This window comes from Neophocaena asiaeorientalis, unplaced genomic scaffold, assembly GCF_003031525.2.
Source record: "Neophocaena asiaeorientalis asiaeorientalis breed wild unplaced genomic scaffold, Neophocaena_asiaeorientalis_V1.1 scaffold152, whole genome shotgun sequence".
NCBI classification, from domain to species: domain Eukaryota; kingdom Metazoa; phylum Chordata; class Mammalia; order Artiodactyla; family Phocoenidae; genus Neophocaena; species Neophocaena asiaeorientalis.
The window spans coordinates 3,919,886-3,936,010 of NW_020185338.1; the positions used below are offsets into that span (position 1 = coordinate 3,919,886).

The 16,125-nt window shown below is 39.9% G+C and overlaps 1 protein-coding gene across 10 annotated transcripts in view; it reads right to left on the minus strand.

Moving 5' to 3' along the window:
• Nucleotides 1-14,991: 14,991 nt before the first annotated feature.
• SPATA7 (spermatogenesis associated 7) overlaps nucleotides 14,992-16,125 on the minus strand; it is a 35,620-nt gene continuing 34,486 nt past the window's right edge. For all 10 annotated transcript variants that reach the window (XM_024736339.1, XM_024736338.1, XM_024736337.1 and 7 more), the window contains 2 exons: nucleotides 15,947-16,004; nucleotides 14,992-15,689 (listed from right to left, as the gene is read on the minus strand). In XM_024736339.1, coding sequence (XP_024592107.1) covers nucleotides 15,123-15,689; nucleotides 15,947-16,004 — 625 coding nt within the window. In that variant the 3' untranslated portion in view covers nucleotides 14,992-15,122. The remainder of the gene's footprint in view (nucleotides 15,690-15,946; nucleotides 16,005-16,125) is intronic.

Consider the following 16,125-nt stretch of genomic DNA (forward strand, 5'->3'; position numbering starts at 1 on the left):
TATTTATTGAAATGTAATTTAATCTTAGAGTTAAGTGTCCTAAAAGGATCTAATGGTTTTGTAGTTTTACTGGAATAATACCACACTGGTCCAGTCTAACAAATAACCTGATAAAAAGTAAATATTCTCCAGAGGTGACAAACTTATTTCCAGACAGATTTAATAAAAACAAGATTAAAAGTAATACAAAATCTTAAGCCCACAAAACAAAAAGATGAAATAAAAAAACAGAAGGAAAAAATGCTATAATTTGTGACACCTTTTAGATTAGTAGTGCTCTAGTGGGTTTTATTTGCATAGTTTGGTTTTGTGACCCAATAGAGGAGTTGAAGTAGTTCTTGTACAGGGATGATTCTTAATGTTTTTGAAGATTTTCTGTTAGTATCAGTTTAGACTCTCCATATTAGATTTTTTTTCATTTCTATATTAAAAGTAAGCAGCTTAATTTCTTGTTGTAGAATTGAGCTATTACACAATTATCAGCGTATTCGGTTTCTAAACAACACATTGAAAATGAGAAAGATAAAAATATTTTTAGAAATATTAAGCCTTAAGAAAACTTGGTTGCACAGTAAACCTTACTCAAAAGATTGGCATTGGGCCATTAGAATATATTTTTGCTTTTTACTGTATTCTCAAGTAACTTTTTACATTAAAATATAAAACAGTTTTTATCATGCAAATGTTAAATATTTTCCTATAAAAACACCTTAATGTTTCACTCTTGTGCTTAAAAGAGGGAGATATTTTGAATTCTAGTGATGCTATTTAGTTCAGATGAAGAATTACACTGCAACAGAACATAAATTTGTTGTATATTTCTTTGTTAAAAACTGAAGCAATCCAAGCCCTACCCTATGCTAACAAAGCATAGTTTAAAAATGAATATCTAGGGCTTCCCTGGTGGCGCAGTGGTTGAGAGTCCGCCAGCCTATTTAAATAAAAATTCCAACAGTAAATATGACTTAATAGTCCTAAGAAACTTAAAAATTTGGAGAAAATGTTTATGAAATATATTTCCTCAGAAAGTTGCCCTATAATTCAAACAATGCACTGGGAATTCTACCTTTTTGAAATCAGGTTGTATACATAGTTGTCTAGTATTTTCTAGTTTAAAAAGCAATTTTATGTGCTACGTTGATGATCAATAATGTAAAAATGTATAATCAGAAGAGCTTAAATCTTCTAAACTGTCATTGGTTTATAAAAGTGTGTACATTTAATGGGCAAAAAAGTTTGAATGAATGTAATATATGTGAAATGAATATATTATAGTCTATTTTTGCCATAAAAATAAATATTGAAGCAAGATATGATTTGTGTGTGAATAGTTCAATTAAAGCTTTTTTTGTTTGTTTGTTTTGTTTTATAATTTTAGATCTGATCGCAAAGAGGCATATAATTAGTCCCATTTCCCCAGTGGGTTATTTTAAATTATGTTCCAGACAATAGATGTTTCTTTTAGTAGTTGTCAGTTTGTCGTCACACATCTCCACCATCATCCATCACTTACGAGTTAGAATGCATCTTATCAAAACAGCCAACTTCATTAATCAGGACATTTGTGGAACAATTAATATATTTGAAGAAAAAATATTTATGTACTTCCCAGCAGGTTGGCAGAGCTCCTCACACTATCATCCCTGTAGTGGAACTTACTGTTATTGGTTGAATGTCCACTTCATTTATTAGTGGGGTTGTTTCTGGACCAGCAACATTGGAAACTTGTTAGAATGCAGATTCTTGAAGTACAGCCCAGGTCTGAAAATTCTGAATCAGAAGCTATGGGCATGGGACCCAGAAATCTGCCTTAACAAGGTCTCCAGATGATTCTGATATATATTAAAGTGGGAGAACTGCTTTAGTTATTAAAAAGCCGTAGATGTTCAATATAGACCACAACTTGGGATTCATTACATAGCCAGGCTACAATTAATAGGCACTAAGGTTTACTTAGGCAAGTTTTGTTAGGTTAATGATATTTACAATTGTGGTAGACTGATGGGCCCCCAAAGGTGTCCATGTTCTATTCCCCTGAAGTTGTGAATGTTATCTTACATGGCAAAAGGGACTCTGCAGATGTGATTAAATCAGGGTTCTTGAGATGAGGAGATTGTCCTGGATTATCCATGTGGGCCCAAAGTAACCACAGGGTCTTTCTACAAGGGAGGCAGGAGGGTCACATTGAGCAGAGATGTGATGACGGAAGCAGAGGTGAGAGAGATTTAAGGATGCTAAACGGCTGGGCTTGATGGTGGAGGAAGGGGCCACAAGTGAAGAAATGCAGGCAGCCTCTAAAAACTGGAAAAGGAACATGCTCCCCTAGAGCCTCCAAGAAGAATGCAGCCCTGGCAACATCTTGATTTCGTGACTTCTGGCTTCCAGAACTGTAAGTTGGTAAATATGGGGCTTTTATTTCAAGCCACTACGTTTGTGAAACTTGTTAGAGCAGCAATAGAAAACTAATAAAAGAGTTTAAACTTCCTTGCAGGTAAAATGAAGGTCAACTCACCTTTTTAAAATATTTTTTTAATTTTAATTTTTTAAATTGAGGTATACTTTACTTACAATATTGTATGTTTCAGGTGTACAACACAGTGATTCACAATTCTTAAAGGTTATGCATTTGTAGTTATTAGAAAATACTGGCTATATTCTCTGTGCTGTACAATATATCCTTATTGCTTATCTATTTAATTTTTTAACTTATTTTTATCTTTATTTATTTATTTTTTTGCAGTACGTGGGCCTCTCACTGTTGTGGCCCCTCCCACTGCGGAGCACAGGCTCTGGACGCGCAGGCTTAGCGGCCATGGCCCATGGAACCAGCTGCTCCGTGGCACGTGGGATCCTCCTGGACCGGGGCACGAACCCGTGTCCCTTGCATCGGCAGGCGGACTCCCAACCACTGCGCCACCAGAGAAGCCCCTTTTACTTATTTTTAAAATTATTTATTTATTTATTTGGCTGCGTTGGGTCTTCATTGCTGCATGTGGGCTTTCTCTAGTTGTGGTGAGCAGGAGCTATTCTTCATTGTGGTGCACGGGCTTCTCACTGTGGTGGCTTCTCCTGTTGTGGAGCGTGGGCTCTAGGTGCGCAGGCTTCAGTAGTTGTGGCTCGTGGGCTCTAGAGCACAGGCTCAGTAGTTGTGGCACAGAAGCTTAGTTGCTCCATGACATGTGAGATCTTCCCAAACCAGGGCTCGAACCTGTGTCCCCTGCATTGGCAGGCAGATTCTTAACCACTGCACCACCAGGGAAGTCCCCGCTTATCTATTTTATACCTAGTAGTTTGTACCTCTTAATCCCCTGTACCTCTTTTGCCCCTCCCCTTTCCCTCTCCCCACTGGTAACCACCAGTTTGTTCTCTATGTTTCTGTTTCTTTTTTGTTATATTCACTAGTTGTATTTTTTGATTCCACATATAAGTGATATCATACAGTATTGGTCTTTCTCTGATTTGTTTCACTAAGCACAAAACCCTCCAAGTCCATCCATGTTGTTGCAGATGGGAAAATTTCATTCTTTTTATGGCTGAGTAGTATTCCATTGTGTATATATACCACATCTTCTTTATCCATTCATCTGTCGATGGACACTTAGGTTTCTTCCATAACTTGGCTATTGTAAGTAATGCTGCTACGAACATTGGAGTGCCTGTATTTTTGCAAATTAGTGTTTCATTTTCTTCCGGCATATAGCCAGCATTGGAATTGCTGGGTCGTATGGTAGTTCTGTTTTAAATTTTTGAGGACCCTCCATACTGTTTTCCACAGTGGCTGCACCAATTTACATTGCCACCAGCAGTGTAGGAGGGTTCCCTTTTCTCCACATTCTCACCAGTATTTCTTTTTTGTGGTCTTTTTGATGATAGCCATTCTGACAGATGTGAGGTGGTATCTCACTGTGGTTTTGATTTCCATTTCTCAGATGATAAACGATGTTGAGCATCTTTTCATGTGCCTGTTGGCCATCTGAATGTCTTCTTTGGAGAAATGTCTATTCAGGTCTTCTGCCCATTTTTTAGTCAGGTTGTTTGGTTTTTTGATGTTGAGTTATATGAGCTATTTATATATTTTGGATATTAACCCCTTATCAGTCATGTCTTTGGCAAATATTTTCTCCTATTCAGTAGGTTGACTTTCTGTTTTCTTGGTGGTTTCCTTTGCTGTGCAAAAGCTTTTAAGTTTAATTAGGTGCTATTTGTTTATTTTTGCTCTTTTTTCCTTTGCCTTAGGAGTTAGATCCAAAAAAATATTGCTACGATTTATGCCAAAGAATATTGTGCCTATGTTCTCTTCCAGGGGTTTTATCGTTCAGGGTCTTAAATTTATGTCTTGAATCCATTTTGAGTTTATTTTTGTATATAGTATTAGAAAATGTTCTAATTTCATTCTTTCACATGTAGCTGTCCAGTTTTTCCAGCACCATTTATTGAAGAGACTGTCTTTTTTCCAATATATATTGTTGCCATCTTTGTCTTAGATTAATTGACTATAAGTGTGTGGGTTTATTTCTGGTCACTCCATTCTGTTCCATTGATCTATGTATCTGTTTTGTGCCAGTACCATACAGTTTATGTTAAAAATATTTTTTTTGAAGTATAGTTGCTCTACAATATTACATGAGTTACAGTTGTACTATATAGTGATTAACAATTTTTAAAGGTTATGCTCTGTTTATAGTTATTATAACATATTGGCTGTATTTCCTGTGTTGTACAATATATCCTTGTAGCTTATTTTATACCTAAGTACCATACTGTTTTGATTACTGTAGCTTTGTAATGTAGTCTGAAGTCAGGGAGCATGATTCCTCCAGCTCTGTTCTTCTTTCTAAGGATATTTTTGGGCTGTTTATGGTCTTTTGTGTTTCCATACAAATTTAAAAATTATTTGTTCTAGTTCTGTGGAAAATACCATTGGTATTTTGATAGGGATTGCATTGAACCTGTAGATTGCCTTGGGTAGCATGGTCGTTTTAACAATATTAATTCTTCCAATCCATGAACACAGTATATCTTTCCATCTGTTTGTGTTGTCTTCAATTTCTTTCATCAGTGTCTTATAGCTTTTGGAGTATGGGTCTTTTGCTTCTTTACGTAGGTTTATTCCTAGCTAGGCATTTTATTCTTTTTGATGTGGTTGCAATTGTGATTGTTTCCATAATTTCTATATCTCATAGTTCATTGTTAGTGTATAGAAATGCAGCAGATTTCTGTATATTAGTTTTGTATCCTACCACATTAATGAGTTCATTGATGAGCTCTAGTAGGTTTTTGGTGGTGTCTTTAGGGTTTTCTATGCGTAGTATCATGTCCTTTGCAAACAGTAACAATTTTACTTCTTCCTTTTCAATTTGGATTCTTTTCTTTCTTTTTTTTTTTCATCTGATTCCTGTAGCTAGAACTTCCAATACTATGTTGAATAAAAGTGGCTTGTTCCTGGTCTTAGAGGAAATGCTTTCAGCTTTTCACCATTCAGCATGATGCTAGGTGTGTGCTTATCATATATGGCCTTTATTATGTTGCAGTATGTTCCTACTATACCCATTGGATATGATGTTAGCTGTGGCCTTGTCATATATGGTCTTTATTAGGTTGAGGTATGTTGTTCCCTTTATACTCTGTTTTTTTTTTAAATCATAAATAGATGTTGAATTTGACAAAAACTTTTTCTGCATCTATCAAGATGATCATATGATTTTTAAAAAATTAATTAATTAATTAATTTTTGGCTGTGTTGGGTCTTCGTTGCTGCGTGCGGGTTTTCTCTAGTTGTGGTGAGCGGGGGCTACTCTTCGCTGTGGTGCGTGGGCTTCTAATTGCGGTGCTTGTTGCAGAGCATGGGCTCTAGGCGCACAGCCTTCAGTAGTTGTGGCACACAGGCCCCATATTTGGGGCTCGCAGGCTCTAGAGTGCAGGTTCAGTAGTTGTGGCGCCCAGGCTTAGTTGCTCTGTGGTATTTGGGATCTTCCTGGACCAGGGCTTGAACCCATGTCTCCTGCATTGGCAGGCGGATTCTTAACCACTATGTCACCAGGGAAGCCTGATGATCATATGATTTTTATTCTTCAGTATGTTAATGTGGTGTATCACATTGATAGATTTGTGGATATTGAACCAGCATACATCCATGAGATAAATCCCACTTGATCATGGTGTATTATCATTTTAACATGATGTTGGGTTCGGTCTGCCAGTATTTTGTTGAGGATTTTTGCATCTATGTTCATCAGTGATATTGGCCTGTAATTTTTTTGTGTGTGTCTGATATCTTTGTCCTTTTTGGTATCAGGGTAATGCTGGCCTCATAGAATGAATTCAGAAGCATTCCTTCTGCAGTTTTTTGGGAACAGTTTGAGAAAGATAGGTGTTAGCTTTTCTTTAAGTGTTTGGTAGAATTCACTTGTGAAGCCATCTGGTCCTGGACTTTTGTTTGTTGAGAGTTACTTTCATTACTGATTCAATTTCATTACTGGTAATTGGTCTGTTCAAATTTTCTATTTGTTCCTGGTTCAGCCTTGGGAGATTGTATATTTCTAGGAATTTGTTCATTTCTTCTAGGTTATCCATTTTATTGGCATATAGTTGTTTGTAGTAACCTCTTATGGTCTTTGTAATTCTCTGGTGTCAGTTGTAACTTCTTTTTCATTTCTAATTTTATTGATTGGGCTCTCCTTTTTTTTCCCTTGAGCTTTGTTAAAGGTTTATTGATTTTGTTTTTCTTTTCAAAGAAAGAACCAGCTCTTCATTTCATTGATGTTCTCTATTGTTTTTTTAGTTTCTCTTTCATTTATTTCTGCTCTGATCTTTATGATTTCTTTCCTTCTACTAACTTTGGAGTTTGTTTGCTTTTCTTTTTCTTTTACACTGAAGGACTTACTCCTTCAGTGTAAGGTTAGGTTGTTTATTTGATATTTTTGTTTCCTGAAGTAAGTTTGTATTGCTCTAAACTTTCCTCTTTGAACTGCTTTTGCTGTGTCACATAGATTTTGGATCATTGTGTTTTCATTTGTCTTCAGGTATTTTTTGATTTCCTCAGTGATCTATTGGTTGTTTAGTAGCGTATTGTTTAGCCACCATGTGTTTGTATTTTTGCAATTTTTTTTGTAGTTGATTTCCTGTCTCATCATGGTTGGAAAAGATGCTTGATATGATTTCTATTTTCTTAAATTTACTGAGGCTTGCTTTGTGGCCTAGCATATGATCTAGCCTGGAGAATGTCTCATGTGCATTTGAAAAGAATGTGTATTCTGCTTTTAAAAAATATATTTATTTATTTAGGCTGTATTGGGTCTTAGTTGTGGCACATGGGACCTTTCATTGTGGCGCATGGTCTCTTCATTGCAGTGCGCGGGCTTCTCTCTAGTTTTGGTGCACGGGCTGTAGAGTGCGTAGGCTCAGTAGCTGCAGCGTGTGGGCTTAGTTGTCCTGCGGCATGTGGGATCTTAGTTCCTCAACCAGGGATCGAACTCATGTCCCTTGCATTGGAAGGTGGATTCTTAACCACTGGACCACCAGGGAAGTCTCCTGTATTCTGCTGCTTTTGGATGGGATGTTCTATATATATTATGTCCGTCTGGTTTAATGTGTTAAGGCCAGTGTTTTCCTATTGATTTTCAATGTAAGTGAAAATTGATGTAAGTGGATTAAGTTCCCTACTAGTATTGTGTTACTGTCCATTTCTTCCTTTATGTTTGTTAATACTTGCTTTATGTATGTAGGTGCTCCTATGTTGGGTGCATATATATTTACAATTGTTACATTTTCTTCGTGTATTGATCCTTTGATTGTTATGTAATGTCTTTGTCTCTTCTAACAGTCTTTGTTTTAAAGTCTATTTTGTCTGATATAAGTGTTGCTACCCTGGTTTTATTTTGATTTCCATTTGCATGGAATACCTTTTTACACCCCCTTACTTTCAGTCTGTGTGTGTCTTTAGATGTGAAGTAAGTCTCTGCAGGAAGCATATGTATGGTCTTGTTTTTGTATCCATCCAGGCACTCTATGTCTTTTGATTGGAGCATTTAGTCCGTTGACAGTTAAAGGAATTATCGATACATATGTTTTTATTGCCATGTTGTTAATTGTTTTGGGGTTGTTTTTGTGTTTCTTTTTTGTTCATTTCTTCTTTTGTTCTCTTGTGATTTGAATATTTCTAGTGTTGTGTTTGGATTATTTTCTATTTTTTGGGTGTATATCTATTATAAATTTTTGGTTTGTGGTTACCATGAGGTTTATATGTATCAATCTATGTATACATATGATTGTTTTAAGTTGCTGATCCCAATTTCTTTTTTTTTAACATCTTTATTGGAGTATAATTGCTTTACAATGGTGTGTTAGTTTCTGCTTTATAACAAAGTGAATCAGCTATACATATACATATATCCCCATATCTCTTCCCTCTTGCGTCTCCCTCCTTGCCACCCTCCCTATCCCACCCTTCTAGGTGGTCACAAAGCACCGAGCTGATCTCCCTGTGCTATGTGGCTGCTTCCCACTAGCTATTGGTTTTACATTTGGTAGTGTATATATGTCCATGCCACTCTCTCACTTTGTCCCAGCTTACCCTTCCCCCTCCCCGTGCTCAATTTCAAGTGCCTTTTAACAACACTGCATTTGTATGCTCCTTCCCACATGATTACCGTTTTTGATATAATACTTTACATTTAATTGTTTTGTGTATCCCCAGTGGCTTGTGACTATAGATGATTTTACTACTTTTGTTGTTTAACCTTCCTACTAGCTTTGTGTGTAGATGATTTTTACTACCTTTACTGTATGTTTGCCTTTACCAATGAATTTTTTGCTTCCATAATTTTCATGTTTCTCGTTGTGGCCTTTTCGTTTTTGCTTAGAGAAATCCCTTTAATATTTCTTGTAAAGCTGGTTTGATCATGCTGATTTCATTTAGCTTTTGCTTGTCTGTAAAACTTTTGATCTCTCCATCAAATCTGAATAAGAGCCTTACCAGGTAGAATATTCTTGGTTTTAAGTTTTTCCCCTTCATCACTTTAAATATACACTGCCACTCCCTTCTGGCCTGCATAGTTTCTTCTGAAAAGTCAACTGATAGCCTTATGGGAGTTCCCTTGTGTGTACTGAATAACTTGCTGCTTTTCCCCTGATGCTTTTAATATTCTCTCTTCACCTTTAATTTTTGCTGCTATAATTACAATTTGCCTTGGTGTGTTCCTTTTTGGTTAATACTGTTTGGGACTCTGTGGTTCCTGGAGTTGAATGTATGTTTCCTTTCCCAGGTTAGGGAAGTTTTCAGCTATTATGTCTTCAGATGTGTTCTATGCCCCTCTCTCTCTCTCTTCTCCTTCTGGGACCCCTATAATGAGAATTTTAGTGCATGTGATGTTGTCCCAGAGGTCTCTTATTAAACTGTTCTCATTTCATTCTTTCTTCTGTCAGCATCAGTTATTTCCACTATTCTGTGTTCCAATTCACTGATCCGGTCCTCCATACCATATTTGGTCTACTGTTGATTCCTTCAAGTGTATTTTTTCATTTCAGTTACTGTATTTTTCATTTGTTTGGTTGCTCTTTATATTTTCTAATTCTTTTTAAAACACTTCTCACTTCTCTGTGCATCCATTCTTCTTCCAAGTTCTTTGATCATCTTTATGATCATTACCCCGAGTGCTTTCTCAGGTAGATTGCCTATCTCTACTTCACTTAATTCTTCTGGGGTTTTATCTTTTCCTTCATTTGTTACGTGTTCCTCTGTTGCGTCATTTTGCCTACCTTGCTCTTTTTATATTTGTGTATCTGGTAGGTTGGTTATGTTTCCCGACTTCGGACAGGTGGCCTTTTGTTGTAGATGTCCTATGCCTCCTAGTATTGCACGCCCCTCTCATCACCAGATCTATATACTCTACAGGTGCCCCCATGAGGGTCACTCTGTTGTGGCAGACTGACTACTGTGGGCATTCTGATAGGCTTTGTTGGACCCTTGTCTGGTTGGTTGCCAGGCCCTGCTTTGAGTAGAGGCTTCCAGCTACTGGTTGGCAGGCTGAGTCACGAGGTAGCTGGCTGCAGAACCTCAGGGGACCCCAGGGCTAGTGTTGGCTCACTGGTGGGCAGAAGACGGGTCCAGGAAACTCCAGGGCAGTTGCCCACCCACTGGTAGGTGAAGCCTGGTCCTGGGGCTAGTACCAGTCTACTGGCAAGCAGGGTCATGTTCTGAGGTTTGGCTGCAGGCCCAGGGGTCCCAGGGCTGGTGGCTGACCACTGGTGGGTGGGGCCGTTTCTTGACACAGCTGGCTACGGTGTCTCGAGTGTCCCAAAGCTTGTTTTGGGCTACTAGTGGGCAGGGCCAGGTCTCAGCTGGTCCCAGGGCAGGTGCTGGCCTCCTGGTAGGTGGGCTGGGTCCAGAGGCTGTGGGGCTATAACTGTCCCGTGACTGGTTGTTGCCCTTTGGTCAGTGAGGCTGGTCCTGAGGCTAGAGCAGGATCAGTGGTGGGTGGGGTCAGGGATTCTGGTGCTGTTTCCTGCCCACTGGTGGATGGAGCTTGGTTCTGTGGTCTCTAGCTGTGGGTCCCTGGGGGTTCCAGGTCTACTGCCTTTACACTGGTGTGTGTGGCCAGGTCCTGGGCCCACCGGTGGGCAGGACTGGGTCCAGGGGCAGCTGTGGGCTCAGGGGATCTTAAGGCAGCCTATCTGCTGGTAGGTGGGGCTGTGTCCCTGCCCAGCTAGTTGTTTGGCCTGAAGTGCCTACAGGCTGGCGGGCAGGGGCAGGTTTGGGTCCTGAGGCTAATAAGCTAGAGGGAGGATGACAAAACGGTGCTGGCTGGCACCAGTGTCCAGGTGGTAGAAAAAGCTCCCCACAATGGCTGCTTTCAGTGTCTGTGTCCCCAGGGTGAGCTGCAGTTGCCTCCTGCCTCTCCAGGAGACTCTCCTGAGCAGCAGGTGTGTCTGACCCAGGGTCCGTTCAAATGACTGCTTCTTCCCTGGGTCCTGGAGCATGTGAGATTTTGTGTGTGTCTCTATTTAGGACTCTAGGACTAAATTAGAGACTTTAGGACTCCTGCAAGTAAGCCCTGCTGGCCTTCAAAGCCAAACGTTCTGGGGGTTCATCTTCCTGGTGCAGGACTCTGGGCTGCAGAGCCCGATGTGGGGTCCAGACCCCTTGCTCCTTGGGGAGAACCTCTGCAATTACAATTATTCTCCCATTTGTGGGTTGCGCACCTGGGGATATGGGACTTGACTCCACCCCTCCTACCCATCTCGTGATTCTTTCTATTCTTTAGTTGTAGTAGATCTTTTCTTGTAGGTTCTGGTATTTTTCATGGTTGTTCTGTAAATAGCTGTAATTTTGGTGTGCCCATGAGAGAAGGTGAGCTCAGGGTCTTTCTACTCTGCCATCTTGGCCCATCTCAACCCCACCGGTTTTGAAATCTTGGAAGGTATAGAACACTCACATCCAACACTGCTAGGCATTTTTGCCTCAAAACCTGAACGTTGGTACAAGACACTTCTCAAGGCAACAAGGTTGGCTTCGGAGCAAAACTTTTCTTATCTCAATTCAAAAGCATCTTCTTCCTAGCCTTGGAATTCAACATACAGATTTGTTTTTTGGGGCTATGCCATTACTGGCTGTATCTGCTGCTTTTAAAAGTTCCGGGAAAAGTACCATGCTAGGTGGCATATTCTATCACCAGCATGTGAATCAGTTTAGCAGACTGCTTTCCAGAACTATACTAGCACATGAAGGGGGAGAGGAATTTCCACTTCTAGGTGTAATTTATTTCACTTATAATTTCTAAAGACCCTAAGAATTAAGCTAAGACTAACTTTGGCATATTAAAACTAAGAGAAATCTTTGGATCATCTAATCCAAACTTTTTTAAACAAAGGCCCAGGATAAAGTAATTCACTGGCAACCACACAGCTAATTAATCCACTTGGCAAATTGTCATCTTGCCCCATAAAATCTATTCTGATCTTTTCTAACTGGCTTCATGGGGAAAAATGTAACTTTTTAAGGCTTCTCAGGAAGAGGCTAATTTATATTTTAAACCATTTTAAAAGTGAGAAAATGAGGAAATTTTCATGTAATTTAGCAATTTGCTACATTGCCCCTTCTTTATGGGAAATTGGCACTCTGAGTATAAAGAGGAGAAAATATCTGTCCTGTTTTCCCTATAACCTTGTCTGGAGCTAAACATCCCCTCAAGGTCAAACTATCTCCCTCCATGAACAAATGCATTCATGCTTTGGGGATCCAAAGAGAAACAGGTCCTTTCTTTTGAGAAGCCCATAGTCTAGACAGGAGACCAGGTGCGTTCGTAAACAATATTATAATTCGTATGGTAGGTACGAAAGATCTCACCCAGAGCAGGGGGGACATTTGTTGCAACTATCACTCAAGGTTTCAGTGTTACATTCAATCTGGGCTGTCAAAGGCTCCCAAGGGCAGTAGAGGGGAGATGATATTTGGAGCAGATAGCAAGTGCAAAGGCATAGAGAGAGAGGACAAACCTCTGTATGTTTAGGGAACAAATAATTAGATGTGACAGACACTTAGGATGCTTGGGAGAACATGGCAAGAGATGAATTGGGAGGAAAACATGACTTTATGAAAAATTCAAAGGGGCCTGTACCTCTTCTTGTTAGCAAGAGGAAACTCTCAAAGATTTGTTTTGTTTTTTAAAGAAGGGAGTGACATGGTCTGTTTTAAAATAATAACAGCCTGTGAGTCTTTAATTCTTATACAACCTATTTAACTCCTTACAGCCCTGCGATGAAGGCTCTATAACTACGTACCCCCATCCAACAAATGAAAAGCAGAAGGAAGCTCAGTAACCAGCTGAAAGTCGCAGCTCATAAGGATCAAACCTGAGCAGTCTGGCTCAAGAGGCTCACTCATCATGACGCTACTAGTCAGAGCGGAGAATGGGCTGTGGGAGAAGTAGAGGGAAAGATATAAATTGATGTGCTGCTTCGGGTCTAAGCCAGTGTTTCCCAAACTTACCATTCACTTCCTACCTTTACACAACTTTTGCCATCTGAGAACCACTTTTAATGTGTTTTTAAACCAACTCATCTCTTTAAACTTAAATTTTACAGGGAAACCTGAGGATAACAACAGGATACCCTAACAGGTATAAAAGTTAGGATGGCTCATGGCCCCAGAAACAAAAGTACCCAGAGTTGGATGCTAGAGAAGACGGGACATGTCAAAGCAGGGCAGGCAACAGTAGACTGAAGCGGGGCCCAAAGGGTGGACGAGCAGCAAGAAGGTAGTTACTGAGAAGGCCTTGAACAGGATGGCAGCTTCAGCACAGGGAGGAAAATCTGAACCAGGGCAGTGAGTCTGAGGTACTTACATGGATAGCGGCGTGAGGGGTTTGTGGCAGAGTAAGGCTGAGACTAAAGAAAGTAGCCCTGGGGCCTGAAAGGAGGAGTCCAAGAAGCAAGCAGAGGGGTGAAGTATGACTGATGGGGGAGACCCAGGCTGGGAGCCAAGAATAGTGCTGGGATATTTTAGCCGGTGAAAGAGGACTGCAGGGTGGGGAAAGGAGGGGTTGTTTAGGGGGTAAGGTAAGAATTCCAGAGGTGAGAGCAGAGGGTAGGTGGAGCCGAGGAAGGACTGCAGCAGTGTGACTCGGGTCACAAGATATCGGGGCAGAATTGGCTTGGGCACCCAGCCCCGCCATGTTGTATTAGCTTCGGCTGTTCACAGAACAGAGCATCATGACTTTCAGTGTTTGAGAGGAAATCGATGGAAAAAGTTGGCAGTACTTGACAGGTACGTATTTTGCAGGTAGTCCCTAAGCCTGGATCCTGAACACAGCTTCCCACACATGAGACGAACCTGTCACCCATCTACCACCAGAAATCAGCTCTAAATCTCCAGTGGTAGGCACCACCTTCTGGGAAACACTTGTGTGGGCAAAGCATGATAAAAGCCCGAGGAACGCGATACTTGGAGGAAATTGCCAAGTTCCTAGAAGAACACTTGGGTTATCATCATTATTCTGTTTCATCTTTTTACCCCCCATGGTGCCTAGGCATGACACTTCGTATATAACAGGCACTCATATTTAGTTACCATGTTGTGAGTGGTTGAAAAGACGTAAGTAGAGATGAGTCCTCTGAGGCACACTGGAATAGTAAGGAGCCCATTCATGAACTACAAGGGCAAGGGGAGGGTATCAGACTAGTTCTGGTAGAATGTTTTCCGTCACAAGAAGGGATGATTTTTCAGATAGCTGACAGGCCATCCTAGCTCACTGATAACCAGAAAGGCCTTGACACTTTAGATAATGCAGGAGAGTGAGAAGAAAGAAAATTACAGATACTGTAGACAAGGCTTAATGTTTCAATAGCCACTCCAGATCACAGGCCCTTTCCCACTGCCTAGAAAACCACTTATGTCTGTGCAAAATATGTTCCCCTATAAAGGAACTTTAGAAATTGTGGCCAACAGATCCTAAGGAGACCCCAGTGATTCTCACTTTCTGGCATTCACACCCTTGTATCCTACCTCTTAAGTGGGGGTAGGACCTGTGACTTGCTTTTAACCAAAAGAATATGGCAAAGGTGATAGAAATCATTCCTGTGATCATGTTATGATTACGTTTTATGAGACTCCATCTTGCTAGCAGTCTCTCTCTTTCTCCTGCTAGCCTTAGAGAAGCAAGCAGCCAGGCTGTGAGCTGTTTATGGAGAGGGCCAAGTAACAGGGAATGGCGGGCAGCCTCTAATCGCTAAGGGTGGCCAATGGCCGCAGCCGGCAAGAACCTAAAGCCCTCAAACCTAAAGTTACAAGGAAAGAAATTATGCCAACAACCTGAAAAGAGTTTGGAAGCAGAATCTACCCTTAGTCCAGCCTCCAGATGAGACCACAGCCCAAGCCAACACCTGGATTATAGATTTGTGAGACCAAGGGCACAGGACCCATCTATGCTGTGCTCAGACTCTTGGTCCACAGAAAAACTGTGGGATAAATAATACATGTGTGCTGTTTCAAGCTGCTAAATTTACAGTAATTTATTATACAACATAGAAAACAAACAAATCTTAATATAAAGTAAAAAAAAAGTGAAAGGAATATTGAATTATTGGCCATTTGGGATACTTATTAATGAAGATCAAGCATCCAAAGATCAGTCCTCAATGCTCATTTCCATGATTTTGAGAGTTGGTCCTTCCATGTCCTGATTACCATCTTTGACACTGCATAACTGAACAGACGGGGAGAGTGCTGTGCTAAAACAACACAATTCATTTGAAGTCTCGACTTTTTCATTGTCACTGTCTCCTTCAATGACATTCACAGAAGTTTCTTGGTCTAGTAAACTGTCTGACATACTTACATTTTTTTCATCCCAAACTGAAGTTCCAAGATTCGTTTCATCATTTACCTGTTGAATTATAACCCCTTCTGAATCCTGTGATTTATAGACAGGCAGGAAAAATTCATTTGGTGAAGAGACTATCTTGTTCTCATCCTTTGGAACAGACAATAACATAGTCAAAGCTTTTTGGTATTCTTGACGTTCCTGTTGAATGGCTAAATCTTGTTCATTTTTATATTCATTTTGTTCTGAATTCTCAGCCTTTTCAAAATCAAGTAAATGCAACATACCAACATCATCTAGCATTACTGAGTTTTCCTTGGACATGCAGCCTAAGTCCACCTTTAGGATATGTAGCAGGTGGCGCATTTTTTCCTGGAGTTAAAAAAAATACAAGAATAATAATATTAATTAAGCTAGTCAAATTGAATTACTTTTGTCTGCAGTGCTGCTAACCTCAGCAGGATTCAAACTTCTTCCACATTCTGCCCGCACCCCTCACCCCCAGAGTACACAAAAAAGCACAAGGCAAAAAAAGTGCTTGCTTTTAATGCATTGATTGAGAGTATGGTAAAACTTTAAAATTCTTTCTATATTAGAAATTTTCTAATGAAGTTCTAAAGACAACAAACCTCCTCCAAATGATGTTTATTTTGTTTTATATGTCTCTCAAACAGTCGTTCTAGAAACCTACAAATGATAAATAAAAATGTTAATGTCTCAAAATCAGAAAATCAACTAAATATAAAATAGCCATACAATAAATAAACTACTAAAGGTTGGAAAATATGCTTTAGATTACCCTTTTTCC